Raw genomic sequence first — 23,630 nt, 5'->3', positions numbered from 1 at the left:
GAAAGAAAAAGTCATTATAAATTATAATAAATATCTTTTATGAGCATACTAAATATTTTTAACGTCAAATAGGAAGTTTAATAGCACGTTTTAATTATGACTGCAAGTTAAAACTAAGGATCAGTCTGTGGTTAAGCTAAAAACTATATATTTGTTAAGTTATCGGATATTAATTCTGTTAGAGCTGTAAGTACTGGTTCATTTCTATGAATAATTTTATCATTACAAAAAATATATATAAAATTAAAACTTACATGTATATCAGTTGTAACGTGAGATCAATGTTAACTGATTTCAACTGTCAAATCGTCGAAGGATGACATAAAATAAAACTTACATGTATATCAGTTGTAACGTGAGATCAATGTTAACTCATTTCAACTGTCAGATCGTCGAAGGATGACATAAAATAAAACTTACATGTATATCAGTTGTAAAGTGAGATCAATGTTAACTCATTTCAACTGTCAGATCGTCGAAGGATGACATAAAATATAACTTTTATATATGCAGCATTCATGATAAATTTCTCAAAGAAATCGTCTTCAGGCTGACGAAGATACCTTCCAGAGAAACAATTTTACTTAAAATTGAATGTATCGGGACTTAACAGCTTCTTAGTTGGTTTAAAATACACTATAATAGTCAGATTTTTCCTGGTTGTGTGCACCAGTCATAAACTAAAACCATAGTAAGTTACTTAATGTTTTTTTTCGATGTTTATAGCGTTAATACTGCAAGGTGTTGGAAACAATACAGTAAGCAATAGTTATGAAAGTTTATTAATTAAACTATCTAATCAGTTTTTTCTTGCCCTTTTAAGTTGTGTCCTCCATATAAAACTTCAAAGATACAAAAGTCAGACGTTCAACAAGCCTTTTTTTTATTTTACTGTTTTTTTATATTTTTAAACGTAAGTTAACCATTATTATCCTTTGCTTGTGGTAAAATGATGACGTAATATTTTCCTATAATTCTAGTCGAGAAGGCTCTGAAATAAAAACTTGGAAAACATCTATTCGGGTTAATTGATATACACAGTATTACTATAACTACTTCAGAGCTTACACATCTTTTAAAACGAGTTCCAAGTAATTTGTTAAACGATATAACCTATTGTTAAATCCATTCATGTTAACTATCAAAGACTCTGCGCAATAACAAGATGCTTATTTTGTCAGGGTCGGATTGCGTTATTCCACATCGATTTGAAAATGATAAAAGACTAACGATAGCACATTTTCCTCACATTCAATTTGATATTTCCGTTTGAGCAGTAGGAAATGTGTTTTATTAACAATGCGGCTATTACACCATTCGGTGTATCGAGTTCTAGTTTGTGAAGGCTTTGGTTACGTTCAGGGAGAAGCCTTGGAGACAACAAGGAATTCTTGACGATAATTCTTCGACAACAGATCGAAAACATACGAAACTCAATTTTGTTGTGTTGAAACACTCTTAACCTGTCTGGTTTAGGAACACATATAATTATATTGAGACACGAACTGGTTATAAGGGGAATTCAAATTACAAAACAGGAAAAGGTTTGATTTTACAACAAACCCAATACTTTTTAAAATTCAGTAAGCGATCACAGGGACTTCTACATTTTGTTGATGTTCAAGACCTTCAGATTACCTATGGATACCTTTTCTTTGCATCCTTTTATAGTAATGTTGAGACCTGCTTTGCTAAATAAACAAAAAAAAAAAACGATGTTAGTGTTAGGAGGGAAGACCTAGTTGCTAATATCTGTGGAAGATAGGCAGGAAGAAATACATGCTAGTCTGGTTCAATGACAGTAGTGTCCACGGTTATTATCGCGCACAGGAATCTGGAACAATATCGATGTCAAAGGTCAATTTCTTTTGTCGTTTTTTTCTTCCCAGTTTTTGCGGTTCATTGAGTTTTTCCCTTTCAATCAAAGGAGCAAATTGAATACAATTGTTAGATTTGGTTGTTTTTCAGAAATCGCACGTTTCACGCCGGTTTTCCTGTGTGAATTTGAATAATCTTGTCTTGGTCTACGCACTGGAAAATATGGGGTGCGTCTAAAAGAATTCCTATTGTACCTGACGCGGTCACAGCAAAAAATATGTACAACTGAAGCCGATCAATCACCATGGCAACATACTTCCAATCTTCTCGAATCTGGAATGATGAAAAATAACAAGTACATCATCCAGTTTGTTCGTTTACAGTAATTACTAAAATAAACGAAATCTGTAGCCATAAAAATAAGTACACAAAAGCTGTCAGAATAGAACATCATTTCGTCTGGAACACTTTATCAGAAATAATATAAAATAACGTTTTTTCACTATTACGAAAAATATTTTGAAATCCAAGTTCATTCCATGAACGTATATATTTATTGTGAATATCTCTCTCTCTCTCTCTATTATATATATATATATATACATATCGTCCCCCAGTGGGACAGCGGTAAGTCTACGGAATTACAACGACTAAAATCGAGGGGTTCGATTCCCCTCGGTGGACATAGCAGATAACCCAATGTGGCTTTGCTATAAAACAACACACACACTATATATATATATTCCAAGGGCCACCAGGTTTGAAATACCTTTTATTTCGAAGTATATAGATATATATATAAACACATACATCCCAGTATATATATATACACACACACACACACATACAACTTCATAAACATATGTTAGGAATGGACGTAGCAAAGTTATAAAAAATTGTGTAATAAACATCATTTTTAGCTTCAATTCTATCGTTTTATTGTTGATGATATATATATATATATATATATGTATATATCCTGGTTGTTGTTCAGTCCAAGACGACTGGTTTCTGGGTTCAACTTAAAATCCTTTACAATATAGAAACATCCTGAAACCGCTGACGATAACAACATCGAGCGAGCTTTAATAACGGGGTATAAAAAACGTTATGATTTAAACTCCAGCTATATAGCTTATGATTACAGTTTAGATACTAGCAGGCAATCATATCATATATTATGAGGAGACCTGTAGGAAGCATTAATATGTTTTCTCAAAATCTAGTTTATTTTTGTCCAAATGAATGAAAATAAGAATTTAACGTTCATGTAAATATTACGTTTATTTGTTTCAGACTTTTGCGAAACGAAATACAAGGCCTGTATACGCCTAGATGTCCATAATTTTGAAGTGATAACTATAAGGAAGACAATTAAACATCTGCACTCACCGTCAACTCTTAAGCTACTCCACTCAGATTGAATAGTGGGACTTGACAATCACTTATAGCGCGACCGTGACCCAAAAGTGCTCAGTACGTGTTTTGCAGCAGGGTAGCGAATCATGAATTCTCAGACTAGCAATCCGGACATAATGGCATTTAGGCTACGCCTGGATCCATTTACCACGTCACGCAAATACTATTCACAAAATATTGCTGTGATTTTTTTCTTTTGGTCACATGAACTGAACATTTAAAATTTAATGTTCAATCAACATATTAAAATGATAGATTAGTAGCGCATCTGTAGTCTGAGAGGTGCTATTTTACGCTCTGTTACCATGTATAAGATAATTATTAATGGAATATGTGTGTGTTATAGGCAGCATTAGACTATTTTAATGAGAAAAACTCAAGATAAGAAAACCTGAACATGTTACAAACTAATAATTGAGATTAGAGGTGAGTGGGTAGATGTGGATGAATTTGGTATAGTTTGTTTTACACCTCATTTTAACTCTTTCATTATGAGAAGCATTTGAGCATATCCCACTTGTCCCCCAGTGGGACAGCGTTAAGGCTTCGGATTTGCAACGCTAAAATCAGGGGTTCGATTCCCCTCGGTGGACACAACAGATGTGGCTTTTCTATAAGAAAATACACACATGTCCAGCTTAATCTAACATCTCCCATTCACCCTATGGTTTCGTAACTACGAATAGAAAAGGTACTAATGCCCAATAATTAACAAAACTTATGGAAACATTAATCATGAAATTATAAATATGTACATATTCGCAACTAAAGAATAAACAACAGTTGTGAGCACATTTTTACATGTATGTTTGTTAAACTAATAAAAGCTTTGGTATATAAGATAAATACAAATCAGGGTTCATAAGTAGATTTGGTAAAACCCGCTTTGTGGCAGTTGTTTTCTTAGTATTGTTTAATTTTCGTGTTTGTTATATTTTTAACATGCTGATTAACAGATATCAACGAGTATCCTAAAATCAGGTTTTTTATAAGTTTGTTGAACCCTATTTTTTATTCATTTATAAAAATCAATTTGTATTTTACCTACTTGGCTGCCTAACTGTAATCAGTTTCCCCACGTAATACCAAGGCTCGAACCATGATATACTAATGATCATGCTCTGCACCTTCAGGTGTGTGTAGTGGGGTGAAGAAAGAAGTTATAACTATGACAGTCAACACCGCTATTCGGTTAAAAGTAGTAGCATGGCGGTAGGTACTTCTGAATGGTTTCCCTTCTTTTCATCAGTAGTATGAGAATGTAGGTGGCTACGCCTTATTGGTCTTTGACCTGGCCGCTTACCTTATTTCTCACGTAAGATGTTATTTTTGTTGAAAATACCAAGCACTTTCCCTTCCACTTTTTTTTTAAATATATATGTTTTTTTTTCAGATGTAGCTACAGTATATAATTTATAACAGTGTAGTTATCTCTTTCTTCATCTATATCTAAATTCGTATTTTCAAGATTTTTTTTCTTTTGTTAAATTTCTTTCTAACTGTTCTAATGTTTTTATTACAATTTGTCCCACTTATTTTATAGATACTGGGCAACGTCTTTTTAAGATTTATTTTAGAAAAAATTTAGAGATTTATATAAATCAAATGTTAACATAATAATTCATACTAGATAATAAAACTCACACTATAACAGATAAGTCGGTGATAGTTAACGCCACTCTTTCAAACTATATACGTTTTCAACAAAAGCACGTAAAAAAAACGACATTCAGCTAAATACAGTTAGTTTATCTACCGGTAGGGCGAGCTTTCAGCTATAGTTCGTTTATTTATCGGTAGGGCGAGCTTTCAACTATAGTTACCTACCGGTAGGGCGAGCTTTCAGCTATAGTTCATTTATCTACCGGTAGGGCAAACTTTCCTTTTTTGACCTTCTATAAGTTGCAGGCCAATAAAAAAATAAAATGTTAAGAACTTGCTTGAGTACTGCAATTTTAAATGAACTCATAAGAAGCTCGGAGGGGGGAGGTACAATACAAATGAAAATCACTACTCGGACGACCTAAATATTGAATCAGCTAGTAATGTCTTAACGTAATGTTCGAATTATTTCTACAGCATAAGTACTCTTTCCTGAAAAAGAAAAAAAAAAAAAAGGTTTAAACCAGAAGAAACTAATTCCTCCTTCGTTATTCTAAATTTATATCTTTCATTAATTTCGGATTTAAAAAAATCACGACCTATCGCATTAGCTTTGGAGGAAGATCTTAAAGAAGTGTTGATTAAATATAGATTAAAACAGAATGGTGAAACTTAGAAACCATAGGCGTCTGCTAGAAATGAGAGAATAATTTGATAGTTTTTGTTTATAAATGTTCTTCTAAAGATATTTTACAGCCAAACGCATACAATTAAGATGCCTAACAAGAATGCATACACACTCACACACATATATTTATATAGTTGTATTAATTTAGGTTAAAAGTTATAATAATACATAATTAACCATATGATGTTATGTAAATTAGTTTTATTAGGATTTGCTTACAATAAGCGGATTGAATACTAATACTTACGTTGTGAAGGGGCGTCACTTTTTTTTTTCAATAAACTCTGTAAGTCATACTACGAATGAGTTAATATTGATGAAACACTACATCTGATTCAACAATACGGTATTGGCTTCTACCATGTTCTTGCTGTGATTTTCAAGAATTTAAGTACAAATCTCAGTTTTAAACCTAAGTAGCATTAAAAAACAAAAACAAAAGTCGGAATCAAACACGTTGGTGGAAGCGTTCGAGTACAGCTTGCTGGCTCAAGCCAGTAGAGCAAAAGGTCATTAAGCCTTACAAAATAAAAAAAACGTTATTTAAATAACACCCACAGCCTGCTCCACGTGTCAACTAATATGTATTTCCTTTCTATCTATCTATCTACCCACTTATCTATCTCAAAAGAAATCTATAAAATATGTATTAAACTTTCTGCGTATTTAAGTGGCTTGCCGCACACTACTGACTTTGGAAGAATCTATATAAGCGTTTTATACCTCTTAAAAATGAAAATGAAAAAAATATATATATATTTATTTTTGAATATTTCACTAGTCCGATTTTCTTGACGGCACATAAAACACAATGTCACATTTTTTAGGTGTTCCCTGGTAGGTCAGTACTAAGTTTAGGGATTTACCACAACAAAATGCTGTGTTCAATTCCCTGCGATGGATAGATCGTAGATAGTTTATTGTTTAGATGTAATCTAAAACAAACCAACTAAATCATTTTAGCGCCCTCTTGCAGAGCTTATAAAAATTATTTCTATAATGTATATTGCACAATGGCTACTTTGTCTAGAATATAATATTAATCTTGTCATTAGTAATTCAATATAACTGCTTTAAACGTTAGCCGTCACACTTATCTATTCATATTTTACTGTTTATCACGTGAAGATTTAGAACTGTACAAAAATTCATTGAACAAAATATCTGTCATTAAATTTTGTATGTTTCAAAGAATAAACATTATTTTCCAAAACTGTACATAAAAATTATTCAAGTATTCCAAACGAAAATCTTTATTTTGAATTTAAAACATGAATGATTAAAATCATAAATAAAGTTATATTAAAACGTTCTGACTTCATTGGCATTATCTAAAACCGGTAACATTGCTACACGATAATATTATCAGTAACGACCTGTCCGTTTGATCTAAGAGCCATTAATATTAGGTGAAATATATCAAAGAATGCCATCTATGAACTTACCCAGAATAAAGTTATTTTATTTGTTTTCTGTGATTAGAAAAACTACATGATACTATAAAACTAAGAAGTAGCTAGGATGATGTTTGATATAAAACTCAGTTTTTCAATTTAATTTAAGATCTTCCAAATTTTTCTAAGATGAGAAAAATCTATTTAGAAAATGATATATTCATAAAGTTTGCTCCTCGTAATCTTGCAACGGTAAATTGATAATTTTTGGGACTAAATTCAATTGCGTATTAATATGATTTATCACTGTGTTATCACTTTATTCTGTATTGATATGCCGCTGAAGAAGAAAGGTCCACCTTTCGAAAGTACTCGGGTTATAGGGTTTTTATTCATTTCTATCAAGACTTCTTGAACCTACGTGTTTTTCTAACATCATGTATCAATTATCACTTTAGTCATTGATCACGAAAATGAATATTCTTCTGTATTTTGACACAGCATTGTTCCGTATATATTCTTCTGTATTTTGATATAGCATTGTTCCGTATATATTCATCTGTATTTTGATACAGCATTGTTCCGTATATATTTTAGTTTATTTATTCACATTACTGCTTCGATTTTGTTTGTAGTTAAACGCAAAGATACACCATGGGCTATCTGTGCCCCCACGGGTATCGAAACCTGGTTTCTAGCGTTATAAGTCCACAGACTTACCGCTGTGCCACTGGGGAGGGGGCTATGTTACTTTTAGATAAAGATTTTAATCAAAGTCGATTTCAGTTTGACTAGATGACCTTATGGTCTTTACATTATTCGTTGTCTCATTTTGCTAAAGAAAGAGATAAAGAATTTTTGATATAATCTCATAAATAATATTTTCTGACTAAGAAAACTTAGTTACAGAATTGTACAGTTTGTAGATGTATACATTCTACGAACATCTGATTAGTTTGGCATTATTTTTTACAGACTGGCATATTTCTCAAAGAAATAAAACTACATAAAATATATTATATGCGTATTGTGAAAACGTTAAAACGATATATTATTTTCTTTATAAAGTTAATACTTTTATAGATTTATTCTATTTTATCAAGACATATAAGTTTGAAAGGAAGGAACTAACTAAATTTAGTAGCACTAGCCGTAATACTTTAAAGTGCCGTAGAACGTCATGTTTCTGAAAAACATTTATTACGTGGGAAGTAGAGTCTTTATTAAAATAATGGATTTTATTCATAAAAAAAAACATTTTAAATAAATTATATTCCGCTTTCAAAATTTTGATTGAAGGCCATAAGGTTGTGACGTCACAATCCTACCTTTTAGAGTGTGCTGAATGTACGAAAGTAGAAACAAAATAGTCTGTAATTTACATTTTTGAGACAAAAGGGAAACTAAAAAGAAAGTTAGCGTGATTTTGCGTAAGACATGACACTAAGTACATTACATCACGTCATGTGTGGGAGGATGAGAGAAGTTTCAAAAACAGAAAGCAAATATTTATTATCATTTACATCACCTACATTTGATAGATGTGAATATGTTTGAATCTGTCATATATTATTTACTAGTTGAAATTTTTGCTTTGATAACGCTTTTTAGAATACCTAAACTTGAAGATTGAAATTTTTAATAATTCTTAGGCACCTGATCAATATTAGTATAACTTACTAGCAGGATAAATACGCATAAATATATTTGCAAAGAAAACTCAACAATTACTTTAGAAATTAAACCTAAAGGAAAATTTGCATAATACAACAACACCTCACCTCACACCTATTACGATTTCTTTAGTTTCAAACAACTAAGCCTAAAACAAACAGTGTAGCATATATAAAGACATAGTAAATACTAAAATATTTCCTACATCGTAGTAATGGTATGATATATCTGCCAAAGTAAAACTTACTCTGTGGTGGGGACACACTTTCTATCGGATTTAATTTCTATTCGTATGCCTAAAACGCAAAAAATGAAGTTAAAACTAAAAACTGCAGAAGCGGATACTGGTGCTCAAATACATCTAAAACTACCTTTCGTCATCTCCTGTCGTAGTAGGAAGACAGTTGTTCCTAACGGAACAGAACCTCGTAAAAATAACATCCGGGATATTACAAAAACAACTCACAACGTTCCAACTCCTATGCAGATGAATAACACAATGAAACGTAATACCGTTTCCATGTGATTTTAAATGTGGATGTTTTAATGTAGAAAATAAACTCTCGTTAAAATATAAGGTTGTATTTACCTACAAACTTTCCAGCTCTTTAAAGAGCTATTTTGCAGGTGAAATTACAACAACTGTTGTATTTGTTTGTTTGTTTGTTTTGAATTTTGACCAAAGCTACCCTAAGGGCTGCCTGCCTTAATTGTCCCTAATTATCTCCGCTACCTGTGTGTGTGTGTTTATTTGTGTGTTTGTCAGCAAGATTTTTCATAAACGGATGAATGGATTTGGACGAAAGTTGGTATACATTTGGAATATAACCAAACTTAAAAGTGATTAGTTTTTGGAGGGTCAAAGTCACAGCAAGGTCATGAAAAAAAAAACCAGTTTCTTTATTAAATTTCATTTTGTTATTGCCTTTTCTTTTGGCCCTGCATTCTAGTAATAACTAAGTTTTGTTATGTTTTTTACCCCTGTATGTATTTATTTGTGCGTTTGTCAGCTAAATTTCTCGAAAACAGCTGAATGGCTTTGGACTATGACCCAACTTAGAAGTGATTAGTTTTTCAAGCTCACGAAAATCCAGAAAATCCCTATCTGTTAACACGGCAGCATTGATCATATTTGGCTTTCAAATAAACGAAAATGTTTCCGTGTGTCCGTCATTATCAACGGACACGGACCATTTTTGGCAGGATAATGAAGAAAAATATTCTTCATATTTCTGCCAAGTTTTATCAAAATCTGATCATTTTAAAGTGAAGTATAGAGCATAAACAGTTTGAAAAATCGGTCGTGGCGGAGGCATGCGCTATACTGAGTGCCCAGAAGGAAGGCAATTAGTGAAGACCTCTTACCGCCAACTCTTGGGCTTCTCATTACCAATAGTAGGATTGGCCGTCACATTGTAACATATCCATGGCTAAAAGGGCGAGCATATTCAGGGATGGGATTCAAACCCACAACCGACCAATTGCGAGTCGTGGGCCTTAGCCACCATGCTATGACAGAACCAGTGGTTGTAACCACTAGGTTAATGTTGTAATTCTATCGTACGAAAGGTTATTTAGAGAGCTGGAAAGCTTGTGAGTTAATGAACCCTTGTATTTTAATGGGGTACTTCAACCTGTAAATAGCTTTTTTTATTAAACATTAAGGAATTATACTAAACAAATAAAGAAGTTTGAAAGTTACCCTCCTTATTCCAGTAATTCATGACATCACTCAACATCCTCATGACGTAAAGAGCAAAAATAGTTTGAAAAATCGGTCCCCATGGTAAAAGATAGGGATTTGTTTTATTTTCGTGACCTTGGCCGTCCAAAAACTAATAGTTTCTACGTTTGGTCATATTCCAAATGTATATCAACTTTTGTCCAAATCCATTCAGCCGTTTTCGAGAAATCTTGCTGACAATCACACAACCAAACGCACATACAGGGGTGAAAACATAACCTCCGTCATCTTTGGCGGTGGAGGTAACAAAAATAAAAATACAAGCATACGTACTAATTGAGTTATAACGTATATATTATCCTAAACAATACGTTTGTAATGCCCTATTTTCATTTTGGGGAACAACTATTATCCCAAAAATTTCTGCAACCAATAGAGATCTCAAACTTTGCAAGCTAGAGCATTTATGTGTATTCCAAATTTTTAAACCTAATTTCACTTCACTTACGAAGCTTCAGAATATATGTTAATTCTGATAGACTATATCGCAATCGCTGTGTTGGACTCACTTCTAAAATACCTATGAGAAAAAAATCTTTTAACACATACTCCAAATCTAATTAGTCATTTTAACTGTTCTTCAACCTCAGAAATGTTCCTTAACAACCACACCTCTGGTTTGTAGCTGAATTCCAATAGTTTTGTATTTATTTTTTATAAATAAAAAATTACAGTAACGTAATTTACCTCTCATTCTCTCTTTTTCTTCAAACTTAACGTTTGATGTTTGTTTTTTTTACCTCGGAGCTCTGAAAGATTACTGTGACATAATAATTATGTTATTCCTAGAAAAGAAATTCCGAGGTCAGAACAAAAGTGAAAGATAAATCACTTTATCATATATAAAGTTTCATCTTTGTTACAGCCCAAAAGCTTTCTAAGACCGCTCTGTAGTCGCAATATGAATTTAAAAGCTAAAACCTTTGTAAAGCAATTTCTTATTACTTCTCATTACTTTCAGCGTAAAATCATGTTCGAAAATGTAAACCAGTAATTAGGTATTGTAAAATTCATTAGAAATTAAGTTCTGTTTCTCGAAATATACTGTTTTCACTAAAACATAAAAAAGCACAATTTCAAATATATATGAAATCTTACAGATGATATGAAATTAATAATTTCGTCAAACAGATGTTGTATAAAATTCGCTTTCAATGCACCACGTTTAATGACATGTTAACTTGTTATGTTTTTAAGCGCAACTCTTCAAAATGGATTACCTGTGTTGTGCTTACTGTGGGTATCAAGCCCCAAATTTTAAAATTATAAATCCTAATGCTTACTGCTGACCCATGGAGCGATGAGATAAGAAGATAAGGAAGATGAACAAATTTCATTTGAGACTGGACATTAACTTACAGATCCTGAATATTTTTGCTAATAAAACACGTATACAAATACCTTATATATAATTTCGACTTATGTTTCTTAAAGTTTTAGCTACAAATTTACAAGAAATATTTTCCGAGTTAAACAAAAGTTGTTATCTCTAAATATATAAACGAATTAACTACAGTTTAATACCATTAATTAGAGCATTTTATTTTTCTTGATAACATCTTCCTTACTAAACTATTTTGCAACTTACCATTTTAATACACTATAAATCAATGTATAGTCAATGACAACATATATGAAAAAAAAAATAAGTTCAGGAAATGATGAACTATATGAAGATTGAACAAAGGCTTCACAGTGGGCTCTGTGTGCTCTGCCCATCACGAGTATCGAAACCAGATTTTTAGCGTTATAAGCCCGCATACGTACCGCTGAGCCACTGGGGGGTGGGGTGGGAATGGGGTGAGATTTATAAAGTTATCTACTTGGGTCAGTAGGTTTACAACGTGAACTTTGGCATGACTGGAAAAGCAACTTGCAAATGTTAGCAACTGTTTTCAACAAGCTGTAGAGTTGTAGATGGAATTAAAGAAAACAAATTAAATGAAGAGCGTTACATTTAATTCTAAAGCAACCTAAATATTTATGAAAAACGTAAAACTTTTAACTCACCTGAACGTATTCGTCTTCGCTTCGTAGATGCTCTGCGATGAATTCAACGGCCTCCGTAGCTCGATAAGCTTCCGGAGTTAAAAACAACATGTCTGTTGTTTCGCTCTCTTTCAGTTTGACCTCCATTTCTACAGAAGACTTCCTTGTAACTGTACAATTAGGATGGTGGATATCTGTAAGCTCAACTAATTCCATTTTATTTTTTACATTTCGTGGCTTTGTGTCTGATGACCCATGATAATGGTGATGGACACCATACCCAGGCATTTCCATCATCCACCTTAGCCTAGTTTTCTTCGGCCTCTTCATGAAGAGGAGAATTGGTAAGTATTTTAAGAATGCTATGCGAATCCAATTCGGCATTCTATGGGTCCTTGGCCCGCGGAAGTTCCAATTAATGATAATTACTGTAGCCAGAATTGATCCCGTATTCATGAGGAAAGTGAAGAGAAGATACTTTGCAATAAGTGGAAGAACCAGAGAAGTTGGAGGCAGGATTTTTGAAACCAGCAATAAGAACACTACTAGGGACAAGAGAATAGATATACCCAAAGTAACTTTTTCTCCTGCTTCGGCCGGAAGGTAAAATACAAGGATACACAGGAACGAAATTAAAACAGTTGGTAAAATCAGATTGATTGTGTAGAAGAGTGTTTTCCGTCTAATTGTAATATAAAATGAAATATCAGTTTCTGTGGGTTTTCCTTCTTTCGAATTATTGTACACATTGAGAAAGGCTGGAACTTCCACAATGTCCCAAGTCCCACTTTTCCAATAAGCCGACAAATCAACCCAGTGATTGTCATCGTACAATTTTAAGGACACTTGATCACCGTTGAAAGTCCATGACCCAAACTTCATGACACATTTTTGTTGGTCGAAGGGGAAGTAGGTAACGTCAATTGTACAGGAGCTTTGATAGATGGCAGGTGGCACCCACATCACCATTCCACTAGGGTAGATTAGCACGTTCGATTTGTACCGGACTTCGTAATTACCGTCAGCGCTGTTTGTAAAAAAAAAAGAACAGAATAAACTAATAAATCCCAAATAACTTTGTTATGAACGAAGTCAATTAAAGGGAGACTGGCAATCATGTGGTAATAAACAATCTATTATTCATTCATTTCTATTCCAATAGAAAATAATAGCATCTTGTTTAATATTTTAAAGCAGCTTTTCTGTACAATATCTTAAGTCTGAATAAATTAAACTGAGATCGCCTTAGTTTGTATAAAACTATGAAATACAATCTGTTTTAGTCATATACTCTTTGTGTGTTTTTTCACCTGAACGACATCTAATGCGCATGCGCACGAGGAGTGGCCGGGTGAGAGATCCCTAAGGTTCAGACGTAACTGTCTCTAGCAAGAGAGAAAGTAGAACCCGTATCTTGAAGCGACTAACCTTCACTGAATAGCGGGATTACCTGTATCTCTTTTTTTTTTCACACCGACAGTTGAAAGTGCGAAACGAACGTAGTAGCACCACGTCTCGTATCTTCAGTTCGATATGCTAACCACTAGGCCAGGCTTGTACCTCGAAAATTATATAAACTCTAACTAGCTAGATGACTTTATCAGCTATATAGTTAATTATAATTTAAATTTACGTTCGCTCCTACTTCGCATGCGTACTAGAATGAATGATTCACAGTCAAACAATCCATCGGTGTTCATATACAACACAGACGTTTGTAGACGCTTGGAAACAGAAAAAAACAACAACTGTCATTGATGTCCTGACATGGTGTATGTATGTCTAATGAAGTGTTAAAACACGACATCAAACTATTCCCTACGTGATTAGTTACTTTAATTAGTTTTGTGTGAATAGCTTCATTTCAGTTCTTACTTATGGCGACAAAACACGTTAAAGTTTAGTAACAGCTTTGTGTTAAGGTTTAATCTGTTCGCGTTTGCTTCATAGGAATTTAGTACTCAGAAATCTGAAAGGATTAATATTGTCATTTGTTGGATTTAGTTCGACTAAGAAATTCTACCATAATGACCTAAACTTTGGAAGATGTTCATAAAATGTGCTTTGTCGTAAAAATGCAACCTTGAAAAACAAAAACAAAATACATCTGTTTTGAAATATATGACGGTCCCCACCTACTGTTACAAACTGAAACACGTATTTTCTTTCTGAAACTAATCAGGTTTGGTGAAAAGTCGTAGAGTAAAACTTGGTCAGAGTACTGAATAACATTTTTACAGCTCTTATACCTGAATTCATAACTTAACTTCTATTGGTTCTTACATTTCTGTTGTTTCTGTTTGATTACTTTTCTGCGTAAGCCTAATTCTTTCAAACAACACTGTACAAGTATAGAGCTTCGGTTTCTTTCCAGTTGTTTCTTCTTGTTTTATGTCTTATATTCTCTAGCCATGCCTGTGTTAATATTTTACTACCATTAAAATGACAGAATTCATAGAACATTATTCGGATTAACCTGTCTATCTTTAAACTAAACACAATATGTTTTAATGTAAGGATCTTAACACTTATATTTTTATCGCATTGAAATATAGTAGGTTATATATTCAAAGTTAAAATTCTAGTCATCGTGTGTAAAACCGTGTTTTTTATACGTGTATGTCAGATTCCATTTGAAAAAGAGTTCAAGGTTAAAAGGCCAGAAAGATCAATTATAATGTTCCAAGGTCATTATAAGGTTAAACAGAAGCAACACTAGTCATACATTTTTATTTTATTAAAGTTTATTTGAATAACGCTTCTACAAACAAAGAATGTAAAACAGCGTTACAAACATATATAAACAATCAAAGTTTTATCTGGATCTAGTAAAACTTATGTCTTGGATCTTAAGATTTTTTTGTCTTGTACAGAATATGCTTGACATGGTAATTCCGGACTTTTACTGAATTTCGTCTTAGGTTCAGGAACTACGACTAGTCTAAGAAAAACAATTCTCATCCAAGAAAACAAAAATGTAGTAAATAAATCTGGTTTAGAATTGCCAATAGGATTTTTCAATGGATAGAACGATATCCGTGTAAAATAATTTGTTAAAGCTATGATAAGATCTGAAAGATATTATATAGAAAAAAAATATCTTAAAGGAATTCGACTTGAATATGCAGAAAAGTTGACAGTTGTAAAAGAACGAATAAAAGGAGATGTTCTTAAGCCCACGAGATGAAATTTTAAAAAGTAACTGTATTTATTAAACCAACTAAATGATTAGTAGAAATGTCACTTGCACAAGAGTATATTGTAGAAGCATAAAATATTAGATAACACTAGCAGAACGGGCACTTTTCTCTCGAGAGAGAAAGAGAAGTTATTGTTTTCTTATTGAGATGAATGTTTAATTTTAAAGAGTTTTAGAAAGGTTATTCAAGGCTTGTTAAAAATCCTTTTAATGTTTCATGATTTATATTAAGATTCGAAATATAACCTTTAGCAGAAAGGTTTCATACTGTTGTATTAAAAATATGTAAAAAATATTTTTTTAAAGTTGGAAAAAAAAGTAGGTTTTCTGTTTTCATGATCTGTGGTTCCCCCAGACCAGCTTTCTATCGTTTTAGAAATTTATTTAGCAAAAATAACGCTCTTAAAATTACTTATTTTTTTCTAAAATAAATGACACATGATCTGCTGCTAGTCAAAGCCATTAAATATAGACATTCGCTTTTACTCTATTGAAATAATGTGTTATCTTTAGACTAATTTTGAACACCTATTCCACCGTTTCCTAATCTATAGTTATGATCTTTTAATTATACACTTAGTGACTGCATTAATCTGTTGTTAGCGCTCTGCTAATAATTCAAATGCACCAAAAATAGACAATAGTTAAGTGACTTCATATTTATCGACTATCGTGCTGTAAAGAACATAAACACTAAAACTGTATTAACAGCTGAACTCCTAAACTAACTAGCAGGAACTCCAGTTAACGATTTCATGACCAACCAATGATGAATCGGATAACTGTGCAATATTTTCTGGAAAATATTTTTTAAAAAAAAGCAAAATCATCATTTACATCAGACACTCACTTGTTGAAGAGCACTATATCTGGTTTCCAGACTTTATCTGGGGGTAATCGTAGTACATTTATTCCTCCGTAGTCTGCTTCATCCCAACGAAGCTGGTAATCATCCCAGGACTACAGGATGAAAACAAATGTAGCATACAATGTAGTTGGTATTGGTACCACTTGAGTTCTAAAAGTGTGAACAGTAACTAGTTCTAGAAAATGGGACACTAGAATCACACAACTCCACATCTTAGTAGTTGTAGTTATTGTAAATAAAATAATAAAAACTAACACAGGAATGAGAATGCTAGACTTATTTTTTGATAGAAAGTACGTTTTAGGACTTCAGGATAAAAACATGTAGTTCACTAATTGGTGATGTCTCAATAAATGAAAATTGAGCACCATTTAGATATGACACTTGAGAAATAAATTATATTAGAATATTGACAATTGTTTCATAAATGCTTATTCAATAACACAACCAAACTGTACACTGAAAAAAAAAGTTTAAAAGCTGTTCTAATGTCACGATTAAAAATATTAGTTTAAAATTTAGGTATTAACTGCACCAGTAATTAAATAATTAGGATGTAAAATAGTGATGCATTTAAGATGTTAACCGAATCCTGATTAAAACTAAATAAATTAATATAAAATCTTAAACGATAGTAATTTCAAATGTAGAGAATTTGAAATGCAATACAAATATAAATGACAGCAATAACATATCCCGAAACATTTTAGAATAATGTTTCTCATCAGAGTGAGAAAGCACAAAGGTTGATAAATATATGTTTGCATTTCAACTAAAGATAATGCATGGTGCACTATTAAAATATATACTACTCTTCAGCTAGAGAACAGGGTGTAATACTGAAATTATAGTTCAACTAGAGATTACGTGTAATATTGAAATTATACTTCAGCTAGAGAACAGGGTGTGATACTGAAATTATAGTTCAACTAGAGATTACGTGTAATATTGAAATTATACTTCAGCTAGAGAACAGGGTGTGATACTGCAATTATAGTTCAACTAGAGATTACGTGTAATATTGAAATTATACTTCAACTAGAGAACAGGGTGTGATACTGAAATTATACTATAAATAAAAAACATACCGAAGTAAAATTACACCTAAACTAAAGAACACAGTAAAATACAATAGGATAATGCTAAAGCATACAAAAAAACAGGGTCTGCAGAACATAATGTAATATAGAAATATACATATTTACACCTAAACTAAGGAATATGGCGTAGCACCGGAGCGTATCGTAAGGCCTAAACTAGAATGGTGCAGTACGTTGTTACGTCAAAATCAAGAACATAGTGCGTAGAACATGGTATTACTATAGACAAAAAATAGAATAAAAATTGCATCAGTATGTAAAGTAGTTACAGTGTTACAGCGAGGAAACAAGACACCAGGCTATGATTTAATAGACCTCGTGAGCACTAAACATATAATTATAATGTATTAAAAACACTTATAGTAAGAAGAATCGCTAAGATTAAGCAGAGTGCTGTTAACGAAACCATCACGGTGAACAAATGTTGTTACTAATGCAACATGTACCTCATCCATATTAGTTTTACAAACAAATACATAGAATCTTACCAGCTGCAGCCAGACATTGGATGTCATTATCTGGTTCTTTTCGTTCTGTAAATAAAACAAGGTTGTTTAGGTTTTTGTTTACCGTTCAGGTCATTGCTCAATACTTATACATTCTATTTTTGTTTTATGAGTCTGAATGACGATTTCGGTGAGTGTTAAAGTTTGGTTTCTCAATGTCTTTAGAAATTTCATTTTGTCGTGCCGGAGATTAAATGGGATTGATGGAGTTTGTACGAAGAAATCACCCAGTTCAATCACTTTAATTCACATAATTAAACTGACAGAAATTCAAAAAGAAGAAATAACATATTACTTTTTGATTATAGGAGAAATATGTTGGAGCACAGTGATGAGTGACCCACCCAACATTGATTTGTCCAAATTGTGCTTAAATCAACTTGGATTTTGCTCGTGGAATAAATGGCTGTCAGTGTATTTTGACCAATAGCTGCTCCACCCTGTAGTGATTCGATCAAATTTTATATAAGCCGATTTGAACGCTACCCTATGCATACTTGACATATGAAGGTAAGAGAAAAGAAGAACAAATATATGTCTGGGTGTGTAAGCCCTCGGTACTTTGTACTTTCACTGCATAAGTTATGTATATGTATGTGTGTGTGACTTACTTAATTTGCAACAGTGTTTTAACTCGTTGGTATTGAATACATTAGCATTATTTTAAAGTATATTTCTTACAGTTTGCTACTTAACTGCATCTACATGTTTGCACATTAATTTTTACAATTTAATTAGATACATACTGAAGTAATTTACTTTTTTCATGAAGTGTAAAATATTTTTACATACATTCGTGCATAACTGTAAATTACTTTAGGTCTGCGAATATGTTAAGAGTTATTCTGTACAGAATGTGAAATTGATAACGCATTTTTGTTTCTATATTTCAGCAAATAGACGACACAAAAGTGGGTTCAAAGTAAACACCAATAAAGGAATTATTAACAGATTAAAACGAAAGTGGACTCAAATTAAACCTCAATAAAGGAACAATAAAAAGGGGGATTCATCGTAATCCAATAAAGAAATTACTGAATAATTAAAATGAAAGTGGATTCTAATTAAAAACTGATTAAAAGAAGATTAAAACAAAGGAATGATGAAAACAAGATCGGATTTAAATCGACCATCGATAAAGAAATGGTAGAAAGAAAAGTGGATTGAAAATAAACACTAGTAAAGGACTGATAAAATCTGGAATGGAATGTCAAGAATGATAATGCATTAAAAGTAAACATCTATAAAGGAAGAATAAAAACAAGGTGGATTCATCGTAAACATCAATAAATGATTTAAAAGAAAATAGATTCACATTAAACACCAATAGGGAAGGCAGCTAATCAACAGTACCCACCGCCAACTCTTATGTTAATCTTGTCTAACCGAATTTTAATGTCACTCTTCGTTCATTAGCTTAAGAACTATTTCATAGTTCCATGGTTAATGTTTACTATAGCTAATTAATTTCATTTGTTAATTTATTTTTAATGTTCATCATAGTTAAGGTGTTTTAATAGTTACTCTATTTCAATGGTTCCATAAGTTTAAGCTGATAGACTAGAGTAATAGCAGCTAGTTAACGGTACCCAGCGCAACCCTTATGTTACTATTGTCCGACCGAATATTGAGATTTGAATGCCACACTTCTGGAGCACTAGATATACACTGTCCGGAAATTTTGAGTGAAAGTATTCAAATATTCGAAGAAAATTTTTTCTAAGCATTTGTACATAAGAATAAGCATAAAGATTGCTTGAAAGAAGTACTCAAAAAACTTATTTTTCTTAAAACGCAATTCCTAGCTGTCTCCAAAAAATAAAAAAGTACTCCAGGAAATGTATGCCTCTCATCTGAAGTATCATATTTTCACAAAATATTAACATCCCACTTAAAGTAGACTGAAATATTTACCACGTTTATAAGCTGGATGAAAGATAGCCCAAATCGCACTTCTACTGTTTTGTTTGTTGCTTCCACTGGCCTAATAAGTTTATTGTAATCCCTGAAGAGGTCGCGCACAAGGCGTTCTTCATCCTCGGAACATTTCACTAAAAATATAGAAAAATTTAAAACAAATTTTTAAAGAATTATAAAATATAATCAAGAATATTCTACCATAAGATGTTATAGTTATGTGGAAACACAATTGGATCTTTGAAATATTTTTTCTTCAAATAGTTGTTGTATTTGTAACTTTTTAAAATTCAAATTGGTTTTAATAGTTTGGTATATATTTAATGTTTATCATAATTAATTGGTTTTAATATTTATTGGACCATTATATTTTTTTTATAGTGAGCTGATTTTAATAATTAATGAAAACAGTAAGGTTAAGCTTAACCTTACTGTCTTCGTTATTTAAATTTCTCAACGGCGCAGAATTCATTCTCTTCTCTTTAATGGCCCTGATTTTAATAATTACTGCGTTTTAATATTTCTCATAGTAATTAATTGAATAATTAATTATTTTAATGTTTCCCATAGTTAAGTTGTTTTAATAGTTACTATATTTAAATTTTTTTCTTCATTAATTAGCTTAGAGGTTATTTTATCGTTAATGTTTATCATAGCTAATTAATTTAATTGTTAATTTATTTTTAATGTTTCCCATAGTTAAGTTGTCTTAATAGTTACTATAGTTCACGTGCTTTTTTCAGTTAATTAGCTATTTAAATGTTAGTGTTTATTATAGTTAAATAGTTTAATAGTTATTTTATTTTCATCGTTTCTAAGCAGTTGATCTGTTTTCAATGCCCTCTCTTTTTTTTTTCTGGCGTTACTTGTAACTAATACAAGGAAAATAATCGACTTCACTTCAAGTACCAGTTTAATGTTAAATAGTCAAAATAAATTCTCTCTCCCTTTAAAGAGCATAAAAATGAGAGTAGCTTTATATGAAAAACAAAATATTACAGCGTTTTGAGCGAACGCCATTCTTCATCTATGTATATGGCAGACTGAGTAAGTTCATTTGTTGCATTAAAACAGTTTGTATTTTTGTAGCTCTTGAAGAAGTTTTAAAGTGAAACATTGAGTGTCCAATTAAAGAAAAATAACAAATTAGGTGTTATAAGGTCGTATATTACCAGTATTAATATGTCTAGGTAAAATCAGCCACTGAATGAAGGTAATAATTTCCAACCTTGGTTCTGACATAGATATCTTAGGGATGGATGAACAATGGATTCATTGGAAAGGACGCAATAGTTGAACATTTTAGACATGGCATCTGGATACTTCCAAGTTAATCTGGATGTTAAAAGTGGATTTAAAATTATATTCAGAACTTGAAATGGTTTGTAAGAGTTTTACATCATCAGGCATGCAGTAGCGCTGCCTATGTAGGAATGGCTTGGATTGTTCATTGAAATTGTATTTTGAATATGTCCTCAATAGTTCATCAGAAATTTACAGTGTTTCCTTTTATAACAATATTTATGTCATGACTACATCACAAGTTCTGGGAATGTCTATAAATGACATATTAAAAAGTTTGTATTTCTTGTTCTTCTTTCTTCTACTTCTTTTTTATTACGTGATAACTCAAAAACCAAAACAATGATGTCAACCAATTTCATTGAAGTACCATAGTTTCAAACGGAGTATCCGCTTTTATAAGTATCATTAATAACTAGCATTAAGTTAAAAAAACATAATTCTAGCGTAAACGACATTATCATTACCCTTTGAAGTTAGCTTCGTTACAAAAATTTGATGTTCCTTTAAAAAGCTTAAGTACAGGATGAAACAAGAATTACCAGCCAATAATTGATAAACTATAAATACTATAATTGGAACTTCATTGTATTTAGAAATCGGTTATAAATACAACCTTCCTATGTCTATTGAAACACTGTATTAAAAAAATTAGCAGACAAGTAAAGAAAAACTTTTCAAGAAAGGAAGTAAATGTAGGGATGGCTAATATCAATCCTTCAAAAACAATACAAACAAAATAGTAGGGATTGCATTTGCATCATCCCCGCATAATAACACAGGGAATAATTTACATATACCTATATATATATATATATATAACTATTCAATCACAACTGTGTTTAATTTATCCTGTTTTTCTCTGTTAACATTCTACTACACTGTGTGCCTTTGCTAGTATGTAGGGATGATGCAAATGATATTCTTACTATCTTGTTTGCATTGTTTTTAAAGGATTGATATTAGTCATCCATACATTTACTTCCTTTTTGGATTTTTTTTTACTTGTACCATTAGGCCTGTATAATGCACCCGCCACTTTTGCAGAGCTAATGGAGCTTATACAGAAGGGACAGCAATGGAAAATTTGCCTGATCTATATTGATAATGTCTTGGTGTTGGCTATACATTTGTGTCCATGGCTGAAAACCTGATAATGGTACTTCAACAGGTAAGAATGGGAAGTTTAAAATTGAAACGAGGAAACTGTGCACCCATGCACATTCAGGGGAAATTCCTTGATCATATTGTAGAGATAGATGTGATATCTACTTACCCTATGAAGATAATGGTAATATGGGTTTGGCCTCGACCTCTATGACCAAATGAGAGGTCTGCAATTTCCTTGGTTTCATGTTATATTACTGACATCTTGTATTCAATTTCTCAGAGACAGTTGCACCATTATCTGCTCTCAATAAAGTTAATGCACGTTTTAGATGGGCCAGGGAAAGTGGAAAAATACTCCTCTCTCAAAGGCATGCTTTAGTGAGAACTCTAGTGTTGGCATATATATACGATAAGACTGTGAGTTCCTGTTGAATGCTAATACCAGCAATAGTGGGAAGAGAGTAGTGTTATTACAGTTGCAGGATATAATGGAACATGCGATAGCAAACACTAATCATATGTCCATGGTTCCTGAATGCTGACATTGCTTGACGAAGAAGGAACTGTTTGCAAATGTGGTCTTTCATCAAACACTACCTACACTACCTGTATGGTAGTGTGTTTGCCTTGAAGTTGCCTATAAAATTTATAACATTCGAAGAGAATATTTCATGTTGAATAACAACATTGCACGAGTATGACCTTGTTATTCTGCTTTGTCCAGACAAACATGAAAATGCCAAGTGATTATCTCTTTGCATGGTGAAACCATGTCCATTCACCAAATGTTCTGACTCTGAAAACCATGTAGGAGTTAATGCCATTTCTGTCATAGCAACGTTAAGACACATGGAAGTAAATTCCTCTTGTAACTATATACTACGATTAATGGTCCAGGAGCTCGGAGAAAAGCAACAAGGACCCAAAGCTAGGGTAGGCACTACATGCAAAGCAACAAGGTGAAGCATTGCCAGCTCTGATTGAGAAATGTAGTGTGGATGCAAGTAGCCTGTAGTATTTGTATGAGAAAATGTGGATGGAAGAAGGTATGCTGTACCCTTGTTTTTAGCCATTAAAGTGTGGTTCTTAACCTATGCCTATGTTGCAGCTAGTGGTGATGATAGCTTTGAGCCTGGAAATTCTTCAGACTTTGCATAATGCAAGGACTGGAAGTTTCCAAGGTATGACATGCACTTGGGCTAATGAATTACACTGGTTCTGCTGGCCACATTTAGATTAAGATGCTAAGCAGTGATGTCTATACTGTATGGTTTTCTCTGCCCAGCGAAAAAGTCGGACT

At 32.4% G+C, this 23,630-nt stretch overlaps 1 protein-coding gene across 1 annotated transcript in view; it reads right to left on the bottom strand.

Moving 5' to 3' along the window:
• Nucleotides 1-560: 560 nt before the first annotated feature.
• The window catches only part of LOC106473778 (acetylcholine receptor subunit beta-like 1), a 59,691-nt gene continuing 36,621 nt past the window's right edge, over nucleotides 561-23,630 (bottom strand). The window contains exons 2-6 of the mRNA XM_013934462.2: nucleotides 19,916-20,052; nucleotides 17,984-18,028; nucleotides 16,378-16,487; nucleotides 12,350-13,355; nucleotides 561-2,151 (exon numbers count right to left, since the gene is read on the bottom strand). Of these exons, the coding sequence (XP_013789916.2) occupies nucleotides 1,981-2,151; nucleotides 12,350-13,355; nucleotides 16,378-16,487; nucleotides 17,984-18,028; nucleotides 19,916-20,052 (1,469 nt within the window). The 3' untranslated portion in view covers nucleotides 561-1,980. The remainder of the gene's footprint in view (nucleotides 2,152-12,349; nucleotides 13,356-16,377; nucleotides 16,488-17,983; nucleotides 18,029-19,915; nucleotides 20,053-23,630) is intronic.

This window comes from Limulus polyphemus, unplaced genomic scaffold (assembly GCF_000517525.1).
Source record: "Limulus polyphemus unplaced genomic scaffold, Limulus_polyphemus-2.1.2 Scaffold134, whole genome shotgun sequence".
NCBI lineage: Eukaryota > Metazoa > Arthropoda > Merostomata > Xiphosura > Limulidae > Limulus > Limulus polyphemus.
This window is presented reverse-complemented; position numbering and strand designations above follow the sequence as displayed.